General features: G+C 51.6%; 2 protein-coding genes and 1 long non-coding RNA gene across 5 annotated transcripts in view; 2 read left to right on the forward strand and 1 right to left on the reverse strand.

The window, feature by feature from the left end:
• CCDC12 (coiled-coil domain containing 12) overlaps positions 1–11,390 on the reverse strand; it is a 52,926-nt gene extending 41,536 nt beyond the window's left edge. The window contains exon 1 of the mRNA XM_029917742.1: positions 11,252–11,390. Within this exon, the coding sequence (XP_029773602.1) occupies positions 11,252–11,347 (96 nt within the window). The 5' untranslated portion in view covers positions 11,348–11,390. The remainder of the gene's footprint in view (positions 1–11,251) is intronic.
• The window catches only part of LOC115274290, a 19,532-nt gene extending 6,132 nt beyond the window's left edge, over positions 1–13,400 (forward strand). Inside the window, exon 4 of one of the 2 annotated variants that reach the window (XR_003901173.1) lies at positions 13,132–13,400. This is a non-coding gene — a long non-coding RNA (uncharacterized LOC115274290). Of the gene's footprint in view, positions 1–6,259; positions 6,380–13,131 lie in introns of those variants that run through there. The other variant, XR_003901174.1, reaches the window with a different exon arrangement.
• A 441-nt stretch (positions 13,401–13,841) lies between these two features.
• The window catches only part of NBEAL2 (neurobeachin like 2), a 29,171-nt gene continuing 25,082 nt past the window's right edge, over positions 13,842–17,930 (forward strand). For both annotated transcript variants that reach the window (XM_029917733.1, XM_029917735.1), the window contains exon 1: positions 13,842–14,103. In XM_029917733.1, coding sequence (XP_029773593.1) covers positions 14,053–14,103 — 51 coding nt within the window. In that variant the 5' untranslated portion in view covers positions 13,842–14,052. The remainder of the gene's footprint in view (positions 14,104–17,930) is intronic.

The raw sequence follows: 17,930 nt of genomic DNA on the forward strand, positions 1-17,930 counted from the left end.
ATACCTTGTCTGGTCCAAACCCATTCTGGTCCTCGCCTGGCTTTTCTCAGTTCCATACCCCCACCCCCACCCAGTGCCTCCAACACCCCGCAGGGCGAGCCCCTGGGCACTGCCTGTTCCCCAAGCCCTCCATCTCTGCTGGCTAAACTGCACACCCAGGGGACCTCCTCTACCCCCAGAGCTCCAGATCCTACCCAAATAGCACCTCTCTGCAATCCCAACACCTGCATGATAGGCTCTCTGCACCTAGATGGCTAACAGGCCCAATGTGGCCCACTCCTGATTCCCCTTCAAAACCCTCTCCCTGTACCTCTCACCTCAGGTACAGGCACGGCCATCCCCCCAGCCTGCTTGCCCCCACAGCCCACCTGCCAGAATGTCCTGTGACCCTCACAGCTGAGCTAATGCAGCAGCCTCCTACCTCCACACACAGCCAGGGCAGGGCCCAGCCCTCAGGCCTCCAGTGGCTCCCTGTCACCTCTAGAGCCCAGCCCCCATGGCCCTAGCCTGCCAGGAAGTCCCGACTTGCGCTCCTACCCTACCTTCCCACCCTTCACTCAGTGCCCTCTTTCTGCCCCTCAAACAAGCCAAGCTAGTTCTCTGCTCAGCTCAGAATGCTCTTCCCTAGATCCTGGCATCCCATCCCTCCCCTGCAACCACCACCATCTCCAATCTCCCAGTCAGAGGGGTCTTCCTGTCTCATGCGCAGCCCCTCCTGACACACACACACACACACACACACACACACACACACACACAGTGTGCGCCCCCGCACTCGCATGTTCCTGACACTACTTCCCTGTTCACATGTATACTGTCTCCCCACCCCTCCCAGGGGAGCCCCTGGAGGTAGAGAGGCAGGTCTAATTCACGATCTGGATCCCCAGGCCTGGCACACAGCCTGTGCTCCACAAATACCTGTTTGATGGCTGCCTGCAGAGTTCCCGGTGTGAGGATGAGCAACCCATGCCCCAGGGAGAGGAGGTGTTCACTTCATTTTGTCAAGGGAGAATGTCAAGGAAGTGATCAGAGATTTGTAAGAAAATGAATCATCTGGGGATCTTTAAAAATGCATGATTTCTAGGAGATCTGGGTATGGAGCCAGAGAAGAGAATGCACCTTGTCTCCCCAGGGGATCCTGACGCACGGGTAGGTCTGAGAACCTCAGATTGATCTGATACCTCCACTTCACACATGAACAAGTTAAGGCCCTCTGAAGGGATGACTCAATCCAGAGTTGCAACACGAGTTCATCAACAGGTGTCTGTGCTGAGAGTCCCAAACTTTCCACGCACAAGGTTCTCCCTCTCACTGGCTCCAAGACCACAGAGTCTGAGCAGAGCTGGGGAAGAGAAGGTCCTCAGGAAGAATGGGGAACACAAACCCCACACCTCATCTTGGCTGTGGCTCTGCAAATCCACTTTTGTTCATCTAATGCTTCGCACTAAACGTGAATTCCACCTTCAAGGAAGGAGAGCTAGGTTGGGGAAAGCCAGGGAGAGCAAGATGTCCTCCTTGCTTCCCTTGGAAATGCCACCTCCACCCACTGTCATCAGCAGAGTAGGCTGGAGGACCACCCAGACCTCCTCACTTCGACCGGGTGGGTGAGAAAGGACACACATCCATATTTATAGAAGGACCTCTTTCTGTTCTTCTAGCTACTTGATGAGGTCAAAAGCCAGGTCTCGATTTTACAGACAAGGCTAAGGAGGCTCAGAGTTTTAAAAATCCACTCTGGGTCCCACAGATGTGTGGAGCTGAGATTTAAATCAGATCCATCTGGGGGCACCTGGGTGGCTCATTCGGTTAAATGTCCAACTTTTTATTTCAGCTCAGGTTATGATCTCACGATTCACTGAGTTGGAGCCCCACATCAGGCTCTGTGCTGACCCTGTGGAGCCTGCTTGGAATTCTCTCCCTCTCTCCTGCCCCTCTCCTGCTCACTAGAGTTTGCGCTCTCTCTCTCTCTCTCTCTCTCTCAAAATAAATAAATAAACTTTAAAAAAAATCCATCTGGCTCCACAGCCCATGCCCTCCACTACACCACCCAACTCCCACCAAGCGGCCTGATGGCAGTTTCTGTGTGTAATGGGAAGGAGACCCCATCCTGGGGGCTGCTTCTTCCCAAGCACCTAGGGGTGAGAGTGGAGAGGGACACAGGACCAAGGCTTCCTGGTCTATTAAACAGGGATAAACTGTTTTAAACTTACCTCAAAGGGCTACTTGAGGACTGAGCACATCATGAGATCCCATCACAAACTGCCATGTAAATATTATGACAACAGATCTGCAAGAGGCTGTCCACATGGAGGCAGTGACTCCTCCACTGACTAAGCCATCAGGCTGCTGGCCATGGCAATATGGCCACATGAGGTCAGGCCACGGGCAACTTCCTGAGGGACAAGCAGGGCATGGACAAGTCTGACTCCTCACCCAGAACACTGGGCTCTTCTCCACTCCCACTCCACCCCACCCCTCACTGCCGCCCCCCAACAACTGCCAGCCCTTCCCTCCAGCTCCCACTCCCACCTTCAGCCCACACTGGCCAAGATCTTCCCCAGTGGACCCAAGTCCGAGATTATCAATGTGCTCCCTCCACCTTGGCGCTGCTCCCACTCTCCAGACTGCCTGTCTCTTGAGCACATAGCTCACAACTGTACCACGATGAACTGTCAGCATTGAACTCCACCAGATGCACACACAGAGAAAGCCAGAAATAAGCATCTGCTGCAGACACCGGCCATGGAGACTGACAACTTCAAAGCCCTCTGCCCCAACTCTAGGCTCCCCAAGGCTGATCTCACGGTCTTCTGGGTTTCCACTTGCCCTCTTCATCATAGCTCTCAATAAATAGAGGAGTTCAGGCAGAGACACAGCCTCTTACGAGTTGGGTAAGAGGGAACAAGCCCTCCAGAGATGCACTGTCCAGTAAGGCAACCCTAAGCCAAGTGTGGCTGTTTAAATACAAATTAACTAAAAGCGAATAAATTTAATGAAACATCCTATTGGTCACATATCAGGGGCACAAGAGCCACATGTGACTTGTAGCTAGGGTACCAGGCAGCACAGATTCTGTGTAGAACACTGCCATGGCTGCCCCAAGTCCTACAGCTCTGGTCCCTAGAGCCGGGTGAGAGACAGACACTGCTGCGGAAGCCACAAGCTAACAGCCAAAGCTTGCTTCTGAGCTCACCTGCAGCCTGAGCGGCTGGGCAGCCACACCACCAGACTCCCTGTCGAGGGATGGAATGAGACAGCCTAATACAGGCTAAATGCTTGGGAAAGCCGACAGCCAAGGGCACGTGTTTGTGCCAAGTTAACGATGTTTAGGAGCCTCCACCTGACTGTTGAGAAAGACATCAGAGAAAGAAGAGGCGGCCTCAAACTGCCTTGCTGGAGAGCATGCCACAGAGCCTTGAACTGCTCACCTACACACCCAGCTCGGAACTTCACACGAGCACCAATAAATGAGGTTCAAGTACAATACAGAAATGTGGGACACTGCCCTCCCAGCTAGAAGCCCGGGCTCCTGCAGAACTTGGCCACCAAAGCCCCCAGCAGCACTTTCAGACCACACCCTTATTCCAATCACTGCCAAATGCTTGCTGTCAAACCCTCTGGAGCATCCCCGACTGTCCCTCTATACCCCCTGAATGTTCCCACCTCTGAACTGCTCCCTTGGAATACTCCTTTCCAGCTCCCTCCATATTCACTTCCCAGTCCCATCCTCCACGGCTTGGCCCAGATTCCACTCTGCCTTTTCATGAAGCATCCCCAGACCCAGCCTGGCTTTCCCAGGAAATAACCCCCAGCCATACAGTCTAATAGCCTATGTTTACTTCCCACCGATCAGCCTGGGCTGGCTGACCCCCAGGCAGTGCTGCACCCTGCATGGAATTCTCCTCTTCAGGGGTCCTGCATGCTAGACTCCAGAAGTCACTTCTGCTCCTTAACCGTGGGCACCCTAGCACCTCTGAACCTCTTGGCTGGCTCCTCACCAATCAGTCAGGTGGCCTAGCAAGGAAGTGCTTCTTAAGACCACCAGCAGCACGACTACCGCCAAACTCTACGGCTGAATAATGCACAGAAACTTTATAGCCCTGACCCTGTCTGTATTCGCCATGACGTCAGGATTGACTCTCCCCCATACTGTCACCAAACCAAGTGTGCAGTCTGCTGTGGGGAGGGGAGGAAGCTAACACCATGAGGGACATCAACCCCGCCACGAAATCTTAATGCCCCAAGCAAAGCCATGTGCCTGTAGGTATCAGGGAGGGATGGGTCACTGAGTGCTAGGGGACCAGCAAGGAGCCATCCCCTGGGGGCAGACGAATACTCTCCATCAGCAGGGGAAGGCTGAGAAAGTGCTGGACCCTGGAGGTGATTCTCATCTTCACATCAGAGGACTGAGCTACAAGTGGGGAGCCACATCCACTCTGCAGGAAGGACTCCCTGCTCCCTGTCTGCCCGCAGCAGGCCAGCCTCACTTCCTCCCCAGACTCACCACTCAGACGTCTCACAAAAAATGACTGTGGGCTGGAGAATGAACTTGAACTGCAGACCCTTGACTGTCTTCTCTCTCAGGCATTGACCCTAATAGAAATATCACTTAAGAACTGTAGATTAAATCTGATGCTAAAAGCACTCTTACAAGAAAAAAATCAATAAAACTTAAAAAACTTTTGTGCATTAAAGGACACTACCAAGGGAATGAAAAGACAACCCACAGAATGGGGAAAAACTAGTTGGAAATCCCATATTTAATAATGGTTTAATACCACTGAATACATAAAGAATTAAACTACAGCTCAACAACAGAAAAGCAACCAAATTGAAAAACAAAGGATATGAAAAGGTATTTCTCCAAAAGAACATATACAAATGGCAAATAAACACATGATTAAATGCTCAACAGCACTTACCATCACGGAAATGCAAATCTAAACCACAACGAGATGCCATTTCACACCTACTAGGATAACTATCATTTATCTTATTTTTTTATTTTAGAGAGAGACACATGTATGCAAGTGGGGGAGAGGCACAGAGAGAAAAAGAGAATTCTGGCAGGCTCCACTCTCAGCACGGAGCCCAATATGGGACTCAATCCCATGACCCTGGGATCATGATCTGAGTGGAATCAGGAGTTGGACACTCAAGCAACTGAGCCACCCAGGCGCCCCTATAATTTTTTTTTTTTTTTTAAGGAAAACAAGTGTTGGCAAGGCTGTAGGGAAACTGGAACCCTAGGGCACTGCTGGTGGTAGTGGAAAATGGCACAGCCACCATGGCAAACAGTTTGGTGACTCCTCTAAAAGATAACGACAGAATTCCGCTCCTTAGGTATATATCCAAAAGAACTGAAAATGGACACTCCAATAACACTTATAAACCAGGAAGTCCACCAACATGCCCATGCCAGCATTAGTCACAATAGCCTAAAGGTGTCCATCAGCGACGAATGAATAAGCATCCACTGCCTGTGGTGCATACATACATACAGTGGAATGTTATGCAGCCTTAACAAGGAATGGCATTCTCTTACATGCTAGAACATAGAAGAACCTTAAAAGCTCACGCTTATGCTAAGTGAAACAAGCAAAACACAAAAGGACCAAGATTCCACTTGTATGAGGTCCTTTTAGACTGGGCAAATTCATCAGCTTTGAGGTTGCAAGGGGCTGGGGGGAGGGGAGTGGGGAGTTACTGCTTTATGGGTGTCACATTTCCCCTTGGTGTGATGAAAAAGTTTTGGAATTAGTGGTGATGGCTATACAACACCATGAATATACCAGTGCCACTGAAAAATGCTTAAATGGCAAGTTTTAGGTTATATGTATTTTGCCATTAAAAAAAAAAGAAGAGAGAACTGTGGCAAATAAGGCGATACCCATCCTCATCAGGGGAAAGGAGGGCCAGAAATCAGGGTCCAAAGGGGATTAAGACCCGGACTTGGGACCTATACTCCTTTTCCACTGTTGTAGTGTTTTTGTTTCTGTTTTAAGCATGTAACTCAAAAAACCAAAAGGCATCAGAAAACATACACTGAAGTTTTCTAAGCCACCCCTACCTTACTTACATCTGGACAACCAGTCCAAGTCAGTGCATGAAAAGAGTCACCACATACCCTCGTGGCCTCTTCTAACCTTCACACTCACTTGGGATACCTCCCAGCTACGTGACCTTAGGCAAACCACCCACATTTATTAGCCTCAGTGCTTCCACTAATAAATTAACCCTCCTCCTTTCTTCTCCTCAGGGTGGCCATCCAGACCTAGATAAGATGAAGCAGGCAACTGGCACCACTACCATGTTAAATCTGAAAGTGCTGTTGTCTTTAGTAAAGGAAATGAAACCGTTATGAGCTACAGACAAAAACAGGCGCACTATGTACTCTCCGTCTCCCTTCTTTCCTTTCCTGCACAGCACCTTCTCTATCTGACACTACGTGTTGCCTGACCATCTGTCTCTCCAGCTAAATGCACGCCTCTTGGGGCAGAGACTGCTACCTACTTTGTTCACGTTGTCCCCCCAGCACCTAAATCACAGGCGCACAGCAGGCACTCGGTGCACATCTGTTGAAGGAGTGAATTACAAACTCCAATAACCCACTGTGAACCAAGCCAAACCACACTTCGTCACCTGCCGCTGATCTGCCATTGACACCACAGCCTGCAACCTGAGAGTTAACAAAATATCCTAACTTCCCCTTTGTAAGCAAAGGACTAGAGAGGGTAGAAAAATCAGGAGCTCCGGGACAGGTAAGATGCACCAGGAAAGGAAAAGGCTTCCAATGGAGTCAAGAATGTAGCTTCACAATAACTCTTCCTTAAAAAGAATGGGAGGAAACTCCAAAAGCCAGTGAGCTCTCAACTCCAAGACAGAAGCCATGTGATTTCCGACTGCACATTTTTTAGAAATGAGTTCACAGCTAAGAACCTTCTGAGGCCAGAACTGTGAAGATTAAACCCAATGGAAGTAGCAATCAGTATACTAACAAACTGGATAATCTAGATGAAATGGATAAATTCCTAGAAACATGCAATGTATCTAAACTGACTCATGAAAAAATTAAAAAATTTGAACACATCTATATATAGAAAAAATTTAAATACGAATAAGGAAATTGAGTAAGTAATCAAAAACCTCCCAACAAGAACAAAAAAAACCCAGGGCCAGATAGCTTTACTGGTGAATTCTACAAATGTCTAAAGAAATAACACCAATCCTTTTTCAAACTTTTCCAAAAAACTGAAGAGGAGGAAATACTTCCTAACTCATTCTAGGAGTTCAGCATTACCGTAACTTCAAAGCCATACACACTACAAGAAAACTACAAACTCATATCGATGAACACTGATGCAAAAATCCTCAACAAAATACAGCAAACTGAATTTTGCTGGACTAAGGGGAATTTACTCCTACAACGCAAAAATGGTTCAACATACAAACCGACTAATGCAATACGATAATAGAATGAAGGGGGTAAATTGTATGATCATCTCCACTGATAAAGAAAAGCAAGTGACAAAATTCAACTCTCATGATACAAACACCAACAAACTAAGAACAGAAGGAAACTTCCCCAACATGATAAAGGCCATATTTGAGAAACCCACAGTGGATGTCACACTTGATGGTGAAAGACTGAAAGATTTTCCCTCATGATAAGGAACAAAATAAGGACGACTGCTTTCACAACTTCCAGCTAACATGACACTCACAAGTGCTAGCTGGCCAGGGCAATCAGGCAAGAAAAAGAGATAAATGATATCCAAGTTGGAATAGAAGCAAAACTGTCTCTGTTCACAGATGATATGATTTTATATGTAGAAAAGTCTAGGGTCCACAAAAAAACCCTGTTAGAATAACAAACAAATTCAGCCAAGTTCCAGATATTGACTTTGTAAATCAACGGACAAATATCAGTTGCATTTCTACATACACTGGCAATGTACAATCTGAACAGGAAGTTAAGAAAGCAATCCCATTTATGATAGCACCAAAAAGAATAAAATACTTAGGAATAAATTTACCCAGGAGCTAAAGACTTGTACAATGAACACTAAATGACAATGCTGAAAAAAATTAAAGACTTAAAATGGAAAGACACCCCATGCTTATGGATTGGAAGACTTAATATTGCTAGGATAGCAGCACTTCCCAAAATGCTCTACAGATTCAGTGCAGTCCTTATGGTGTTTTTTGCACAGAGAAAAATCCATTATAAAATTCATATGGAATCTCAAGGGATCCCCAAAAGCCAAAACAATCTTGAAAGAGAACTAAGTCAGAGGACACACACTTCCTGATTTCAAAACTCACTACAAGCTATAGTAATCAAACAGTGTGGTACTGGCATAATGGCAAATATATAAACCAATAAAATAGAGAGCCCCCGAATAAACTTTGGCACATATGGTCATTCAACAAGGGTGGCAAGGCCATTCAACAGAGAAAGGACAGTCTTTTCAACAAATGGTAAGGAGAAAGCTGGATATTCACACGCAAGACTGTATTAGACACTTACATTAGACCACACATAAAAATTAACTTGGAATAGATCAAAGACCTTAACTCAGAATGGATCAAAGACCTAAATGTAAGAGCTAAAAGTATAAAACTATTGGGGTGTTCAGTCGGTTGAGTGGCCGACTTTGGCTCAGGTCATGATCTTGCGGTTCAGGAGTTCAGGCCAAACGTCCAGCTCTGGAGCCTGGAGCCTCCTTCAGCTTCTGTGTCTCCCTCTCTCTCTGCCCTCCTCTGCTCACACTCTGTCTCTCAAAAATAAATAAATGTTAAAAAAAAATTAAAAGTATAAAACTCTTAAAACACAGAAGGAAAAGTTAAGGATTCTGGATTTGATAATGACTCCAAAAGCAGGAACAACGAAAGAAAAAAATAGGTAAATTGGACTTAATCAAAATTAAAAATTTGGTGCATTAAAGGACATTGTTGGGAAAGTGAAAAGATAACTTTGGAAATGGGAGAAAATATCTGTGAATCCCATATCTGAGAAAATATACAGAATATATTAAGAACTCATACAATTCAATCACAAAACCAATTTAAAAATAGGCAAAGGACCTGAACAGACATTTCTCCAAAGAAGATATACAAATGGCCACAATAAAAAATTTGAGGAAAAAAATAGCAATCAGGCCATATTTTCAGCCCATTGAGAGAATCCCACTATTTTTTTTTAATGTTTTTATTTATTTTTGATAGAGAGAAACTAAGCACAAGAGGGGGAGGGTCAGAGAGAGAAGGAGACACAGAACCGGAAGCAGGCTCCAGGCTCTGAGCTAGCGGTCAGCACAGAGCCTGACGTGGGGCTCGAACCCACGAACGTGAGATCTGACCTGAGCCGAAGTCAGAGGCTTAACCGACTGAGCCACCCAGGCGCCCCTATTTTTTTTTTTAAGTTTATTTAGTTAGTTATTTAGACCACGAGCTGGGGAGGAGTAGAGAAAGAGAGAGAGGGAGAGGAAGAGGGGGAAAGAGAGAGAGAGAGAGAAAGAGATCCCAAGCAGGTCCTGTGCTGTCAGCACAGAGCCCAACATGGGGCTTGATCCCATAAATGGTGAGATCAAGACCTGAGCCAAAATCCAAAGTCAGTTGACTGAGCCACCCAGGAGCCCTCAGAGAATCCTTCTTTAAAAGCCAGTGCTCCTGATGGCGTGGGCATCCTTCCCATGGCAATGGGCCCTGAAGATGCTATGTTGTCCTTTGTATTCTGACCTCAAGTCCAGCCCCAATGAGCTGGGCCCTAAATCCAAGCCAACAGCACTGGCTGGCTAGCCACTGAGAGGCTGAGACTTGAGCTTCCCTAGGTCAGGCAGTTCTCGGACACAATCATCTGACAGGGCCAACAAGTTGCCAATAAAAGCAGAAGCCAATCTGGCTAGTTTCCACTCTCTATTACTTCCCCTAGCACTTTCCCTCAGGACACCAGACTGCCCTATGGAAAGGCAACAGGGGGCAGAGTGGCCAGCCTGATTCTTTAAAGTTGGAAAGTTGAGTCCCTGTTTCCCCCCACCCCTGGAAGGTGTAGATACTTATTATCCTTTGTATTTTGTAGAATTGATAGCTTTTGCTCATCCAAGGAGAGCTGAATTGAAAACCTCCCCTCTCTATAGTCCCTAGTGCTCTTTCATGCAGATGATCCTGTCAGATCTCAAAATAACCCAGCGAGAATTAATACAGAGGGGTTGTTATTCTCCACTGCAGACATGAAGACGCAGGCTGGAGAAGGGGCCCCTGGGTGGCTCACTCAGTTAACCTAGGGCTTTGTTTTGACTCAGGTCAGGATCTTACGGTTTGTGAGCTCAGCCCCTGAGATTCTCTCTTCCCCCCTCTTTTCTCTGCCCCTCTCCCACTTGTGGTCGGTCTCTCTCAAAAATAAACAAACTTAAGAAAGAAAGAAAGAGAAACAGGCTCAAAGAGCTGAAGCCATTTGTCCCAAGTCCTACAATCCTAAGTGACAGAGCCAGGGTTTGCACACAGGTAATGAACTTCAGAGCTCTCCTTCCTCCTGATTACTCACACAAAGGTCAAGAAAGTGGAAACGGAATCGGACCATTTTTGTGTCAAACAAAAGCAAAGAGGCTTCTAAGTTTGGCAACTAATAGGACTAGGAGGTCCATCCTCAGAGAAGTAGCCTGGGAAAAAATACGTGTTCTCCTCCTTCGCTGAGGTGCACCATAACCAAGAAATTGAGTTTTTCTTTTTTAGACCTTTGTACTCAACGATTCCAGCTCAGCGCCCAGAGCACAGGCTCGGACTACCCTGCCCAAGGCGCGCTGGCGGACAGGCAGGGGGCTGCCAGATTCAGTAACTTTCACCGGAGGTGGAAGGCCGACTGGGTGGTGGGGAAATGAATGATTCAGGAGGCGGATACGAGAAAAAAAAATCACGCCTAATTCAACAAGCATCTCCAATTTAGAAGTTGCCCTGGAGACGCAGGCGGGAATCACCAGACAGTAGCCAAAAAGACCTTTGCGCGCTGACCGCCGCCCCCACCGCCCCCGCCGCCCCCGCGCATGCGCGACCACGGCATCAGCGCCAAAGAGTCCTAGCCCGCTAGCTAGCACAGACTTGGTAGGCGGGCTCCTGGTACTCGCGCGTGCTCCAGACGGGTGCGCATGCGCGTCTTCAGCAGCTGCCTTTTCCTGGTCTCCAGTCCTCTCGTCCCTGTTCTGGATCCCAACGCTGACTGCCTCAGCCACGGCCCTCACTCTGTATTTCTCACCTTTCGTCCGGTTTTTTCCCGGAGGGCTTTTAGCCGTTCCTTCCGCCGCAACGCCTCTTCCTCTAGCCGGCCCACACCAGCTGCAGGTGCCGCCATGTTGTCCGCCCGCCTCTGCCCTCTTCCCTGCAACGCGCAGGCCCAGGCAGTAGATGAACCTCTGGCGGCCAATCCAGGGATGGGAATGGGAGAACCGGAAGTCTTGCAAACCAATCAATACCGAGTTGCTATAGGAGGGCCCGCCCTATCTTTCCCCACAACTCGCCTCGCCTGCTGAGGGGAGGGCACGGCAAAGAGAAAGGCCATAAGGCTCGATTAGTCTAATGCCAATCAGTGAGAAAGTAGCAAGTGGAATCAGACCTGAGTGAAGGAGGATAGAGCGCGTCGATCGCTCGGCTTTTGCCTAAGCAGGCGTCAACCACGGCACACTCGGCATCAGCCACTTGGAATGCGCGGACCCTCTTGTCCACTTGTCTCGATTCTTCAAGGCAGAATACCTTCAACAAGTCTTCCCTGACTCCACTCCCATAAGAGATCTGCCTCCTCCTTCTTCTCCAGCTATCAAGTGGCTCCTGATGCAATTCTTCATAGGCTTCTATGCACATTCTCAGCTCCTGCTTAGTGGCCATTTCCTCGGCATCAAGGATGATCCCCTCCCATCTCCAAGCACCCTGAAGCAGCAAAGTACTCAGGGTCAGATTACCCAACCTAGGCCCAGTGGGCCCCAGGGACCTCCTGAGCTTAGTTCCTGACAACTAAGCTGAGAAGTTGATTTGGCCTTGACTGCAACAGGTGGCCAAGAGGGGCACTGCCCCCCAGCAGGAGCTGGCAGCGTCCTATTTCCTGCACTAACCAGCATGCCCTGACAACTAGGAGACCACTTTAGCTGAATTCAAGATCTTTATTTTTAAACTTTTTTTTTAAACATTTATTCATTTTTGAGAGACAGAGAGAGACAAAGTGCAAGCGGGGGTAGGTCTGAGGGAGGAGGAGACAGAATTCAAAGCAGGTTTCGGGCTCTGAGCTACCAGCACAGAGCCGCATGCGGGGCTCAAACCCACGAACCTTAAGATCATGACCTGAGTTGAAGTTGGACACTTAACAGACTGAGTGACCCAGGCGCCGCTGAAGTCAAGATCTTCTGACAGGATGTAGAGGTCCCGAAAGCCACACAGAGGCCATGGCCCTCTCCCCCAACACATACCATGACTTGTCTCAGCAAAGCTATTTCCTGCCTGGGGCCAGCCTTCCCAGGGTGGTAGCAGGTGAATGCCCACTCCTCCCAGTTCCCCTCAGAGGCTCCTGTGCCACAAGACCTCTGTCCAGTCCCTCCAAAATGACCCTCTTGCCCTCACTTGCCTTTTGGCGCCCTGTTCCCCTGCATCAGGAAGGGCGACTTCCCCAGAACCTGGTTCACAGGTAGTAAGTGCTCAGGAAATGTGAGCTCAGAGGTAAGATGGACAGGGCAGGAAAAAAGGCCAGAGTGGAGGGGCTGCCTAAGAAGCCCGGAGGACAGAAAATTATGGGAATGGGGACAGAGTCTGTCTTCTCTTGGCCACTCAAGGTCTAGTGGACACCAGACTCCAGTTCCTCTAGCTGATGGTACCTTTCTGAGCTCCACAAACTTCCCAACTCCAACAAAGGGCCTGACCCCTGGCCAACACCAGGGTGTCCCTCACCTCCAGGGCAGGCTGGTTTGGGGAGGAGAGAGAGGGGTTCAGGGGTGATGGTGGCAATGGCCCAACAAAGAGTCGGTCAAGCCTCCATCCCTGTCCATGCTGTCCCTGGCCACCCAAGTGATTCTCATTTGGCTTGCCTGGGCCTCAATTTCTTCATTAGTAAAACAGAGGCACGAGACATCCTCTTGCTTTTAATCTCTTGAGGTTAAAAAAAAACCCAAAAGATGTGACGCCAAGTGCTGAGCCCTGGAGCCGAGGATGCCTCCGCTGGAGCATCTAGGAGGAGGATCCTTGGAGGAGGGGGATCCTTGGAGGAGGGGGATCCTTGGAGGAGGGGAACCCGTGAGGACTGCCTAAGTCTTCCAGGGATCTGCCGGACAGATGGAGGGCACTGCTCCTCTGGAGGGATTTCGGACATGCCCGGCTGCTCTCTGATTTCCCCCATCCTGCTCCACAAACAGTAGAAGCAAAAACATCGCATGTTTGGTCTCCCCATTAAAGTGCTTAGAACAGCACCAGGCACGTGGTAATCTCCACAAATGTCATCATGGTTGTTGTTACCATTATTTGTTGACGGAATCTGGCCATCTGAACGCGGCCCGCAGCCGCCCGCCCCCCCCCCTCCCCCGACCTCGTTCCTTGCACCAGGGGTGGCAATTCAAGCCAGGCGGGCTGCTCCGGGGGTGAATCTAGACTATGGGCAAGTCCTGAAAATCTGACCCCCGCCCTCGTCAGGGAGGCTCAGCTTGGCCCTTCTCAAGGCACTGTTAGGGGCGCCGACGGCTGAGAACCGGGCTGCGGGGCGCCCTCCCAGGCCGCCCTGACCTCTAGCTCCTCCTCCCTCCGGGCTCCCCGCCCTTTGCACGGTCCCGGGAGAGGCGGGGCGGCGGTAGCGGCAGCTAAGTGCAGGAAGCCGGGCGGCGGCCGGCCGCGAGGAGGAGGAGCGTGCGGACTTGGGTAGCTCGGCGCGGCGGGGGCCAGTACTACTTCCCCGAGTAGTACCGCGCCGCTCCGCCCCGGAGTGACGCCCTCCGCCCATGGGCCTGGCCGAGGGCAACCGGCGGGCGGCGCGGAGGAGGCGGCGGCTGCAGGTGGCGCGCAGCAGGGCCGGAGCCGGGCCAGGCCATGGCCGCCTCGGAGCGGCTCTACGAGCTGTGGCTGCTCTACTATGCTCAGGTAAGCCTGTCCCACACCGTTCCCACTGTACCCCCAGCTCCGCGCGCTCAGCGTGCCCCGCGCCTGCTGCACCTGCGCCCAGCGTCCCGGGGCCGCGTAGATGCGGGGCCGCACACGTGTGCGCCGCCCTCCGCCCGCCGGTGCGTCCGGCACTTATACCTGGGGGATGACCCTCGCGGGCGTGCTAAAGCTCTTGGGTGGGGACCGTGCAGCCTCCGTCGTACCTGATGAGGAGAGGGGTCCGGATACAGACGGCCGGATACTTTCCCCTTTTACAGATGGTGAAACTGAGGCCCGGAAAATAAATGAGAGACTGGGAGGGTTGGGGAGACAGGAAGCCTGAGTTTGCATTTGGGCTTGCCTCTCCTGTGGGCGCTGCCCCATTGGATGATCATGGCCTATGGGTCGGAATGGGCTCGTGGGTGTCGGCAGGCGAGGGGAAGAGGTAGGGTCCTACTTTGGTCCGATTTGAGTCAACTCAGACTGCTCCCCACCAGTGCATGGCTGATGAGCTCCTCCCTGACCCTGACTCTGACCCTGACCCTACCCCTGGGTGGACCTCGGGGTCCAGCCAGAAGAAAAGATTTGCCTTGGATGGAGAAGGAAGGGGTAGGGGAGGTGAGCTAGGAGGGATATTTAAAAGGGATAGAAGGAGGCCCTTCCCTCCTGAGCTCCCAGTCCTGCCTCAGAGACTACCTCAAGTGGCCTCGGAAGGTGAAGGGAGTTGCTCTGACCCAGGTGTCCTGTCAGAGCTAAAAACCTGGTGTCCCCCAAACTCTGTCTCACGCACATAGGCTCCCACTTTCCCTCTGCTTTCACAGCAGGGAGGGTCCGAGGGTAATGCCCTACTCCTCTTCACCTAGCATCAGCCTCCTTCCCTGTACCTGCCTGGCATCATGCTGCTGGCTCAGGTATGCCCTGGGCACAATGGACTATTGTGTGCCCCTGATCTCGTCACCAGGGGGAAGTTCATGGCCAGATCAGCTGGCCTTCTGTGAAGAGGCTGGCTGACTGTCTCCTAGGACTGCAGGCTGGATCTGGGGCCCTAGGGACCTGGAATCCAGGCCGTAAGTGCCACAGCTTATTGAGTCCCCTTAGGTGGTGAGAGGTCCAGGCTCCTGGTGGGAGGCAGCATGTGTGACCCAGGGCAAGCTCGATACACCTCTGAGTCTCTACTTCTCTATCTGTGAATCTGGCCCAACCTTGATCTCAGGGTGGCTTAGACTCTGCAGAGGGGAGCCAGTATGGCTTGTCTGTGCCAGAGAAAGCTCCTGCTTTTCCCCTGACCCAGGCCTCTCTGTCCACATCTCCAAGTGTTGGTCTTTGGGAAGGAAAAAGATTCAGAAGGAAACCTGCCCCTGGCCCCCATGCCTCCGATTGCCCCTGTGGCTGCGGGCAGGTTCTTGTCCTCAGTTTTTTCACCTGTGACCAGGCGAAGTGGGGGGGCTTGAACCAGGTAATGGGGCTGAGGGACGTTAATGGTAGGTCTTAAGTCTGTCTTGGTACAGCCTCCCAGGACTGTACCCCCAGCATAGCGTGGTGCCCCACTGCCCCTTCTTGCAAATGGTCAGCCCCCCTCTTCCCTCAGGAGGGGTTTAGCACTCATCTGTGCTGAGTCCCCTCTCCCCTCCAGCTCCTCACCTTCTCAGGGCAAGTCTGGGGCACAGGCTGGCTGGTTGTAGTCTTAGAAGCCGGGGCAGTCAGGGGGTGGCCTAGGGCCGAGCAAACAAATCCAGGATGTGAGTATGAACCGGAAGCTTCGGCCAACCTCCCAGTGCTGCCTTCCTGCCCACTTGGTCCTGCTCCTGCTCACAGAACAGGTCCCCACCCCTCCATGCTGGGCTCCCAGGGAGTGGTGGCTGTGCTACTTTGAGCCCTGCTAGGGACCTATTGTGTGTGTGTGCTTGGGGGAGGGGGCAAGATAAGGTAAGAGGTTGAAATGATGGAGGGTTAAGAGACCCCTGAGCTGGCCAGCCACCCAGCCAGAAGGTTCTCCCAGCAGCTGTGCCCCTCCCCTCAGCAGAGAGCTGACATCAGCTGGCAAACCTGTTTTCCCAGTTGTGGGTCTAGGCCCGCCCAGGGGAGCACCCCCCTTTCTGCCCTTCCTTTCTCCTCACAGACCCCAGGTCCAGACCCGCCCAGCCCCCCTCCCTCTGGGGGCCACGAGTGGGGAAGGTGGCTGCAGGGAGGAATACTACTGAGGGAGGAGTAGCCCTTGGACATCACTCAAGCTGAGCCCCTCAGGGCCCTGATAGGGGAACCAAGGCAGGGTCATACCAAGGTCATCGGACACATTTGGGGCAGAGTCTGACAGAGCTCGGACCCAGTCTGTCCTGGGAAAGGTCTAGTTCTGTGGGCAGGAAGCCTCAGGTGGGTCTGCACCCTAGGGCAGCACAGCAGTTCCCTCTTCGTGGAGCCTTCTCCTTCCCTTTTGAGGGGCCCTTCTTCCCCTGTCCCCCTCAACGGGCTGGACCTCAGCTTAGACAGGTCCCTATTTTCACCCTCCCCGTGTTTGCTACTTGGCAGTTTCCCCGCACCTCGTGTTTCACAGAGGCTCCCCAGGTATTAGCTGAGTGGCTGGACACAAGAGACAGGCCCCACAGCAGTGACCGGTCATGCCCTAGGAGGCTGAGTTTGGGCCTTGTGGGCAGAGGGGATGGGAACTCCGGGAGCCAGCACACGGCAGTGGGAAGCCTGAGAGGCCAATTGTCAGGAGTGAGGGGGACGCCTGGGTGGTAGGCGGGGGCTTCCCCGAGGAGGGCCAGCAAGGGGGTGAGGACAGGAGGATTGGGTACAGCACCCAACAGGCTGGCAGTTGGGCAGCATGTAAAAGTAATGCAAAATAACATGCAAATGAAGAGCCCCTCTTTGGGCCAGAGCAGTTGGGGTGCTCAACAGCCCCCCAGTGAAAAGGAGCGCTGGGGGGCATGGCATCTGGGGGGCGCTCAGGGCTGCAAAGATCAGGACAGGTCAGATCAGGTTATGGGTGGGGAGCCCAGGCTGACTCTCCAATTACGCCATTGAGGACACAGGGTTTCAGGGAGGTCAGGTCGGGGCTGGAGTTGACCTTGCTCTGTTCACCCCTCACTGGTCCTTCACCCAACTGATGAACTCTACTGCTTCATGGAAACCCGGTCAGGCCCTCTGCTCCCTCTGGGACTTTAACTATATCATCTGCCTCCGCGTGCCTCAGTTTATCCTCTTGAAATGGGAAAAACAGAGGCAGAGTAGCCTCCTTCGTGCTTCCACCTCAGCGGAGCCACCAGCGTTTCCTCTTTCCCTGCCTTTCTTACTGAGGCAGGCGAAGGGGCAGGACTGAGGTGATAGGGAGAGTAGCACCGGGCCCAGGCTTGGGGGGAGGGGCTGGTAATCCCTGGAGTTGTCATGGCAACTGGGGAGCTGATGTGGAAGTGTGGGGTCCCTATGGAAACAGGGTCGGTTACTATGGGGACCCTGGAAGGAAATTCTCGGTTTCCATAGTGATAGGACAAGGGGAAGGTTAAGCCCTAGGGGGCATTAGGGAGACCAAAAGGTCCACCTCTTTTAAGACCCCATCCCCAGGTAAGGGGGAGAGATTGGTCCAGCCACCTGGGCACCCCTACCACTGTGCCTCAGTTGCCATTGCCTCTGGCAAAGTCCCTATCTGCCTGCTTCATTCTTTGACCTGAGGTCCTCCAAGTCTGACCTCTGGGCCCCCTGGTGTAGCCAGAAGCCACCTTTGGCTTGACATTGCCATCCCCCTCCTGATGCAGAAGGTGGGGAGACCTCCAGGCCTGAAAGAGTTTATCTTGATCAGACCCCACCCAACGCTGTCCCATTTCTGCTTG

Source organism: Suricata suricatta, chromosome 12 (assembly GCF_006229205.1).
Source record: "Suricata suricatta isolate VVHF042 chromosome 12, meerkat_22Aug2017_6uvM2_HiC, whole genome shotgun sequence".
Classification (NCBI taxonomy): Eukaryota; Metazoa; Chordata; class Mammalia; order Carnivora; family Herpestidae; genus Suricata; species Suricata suricatta.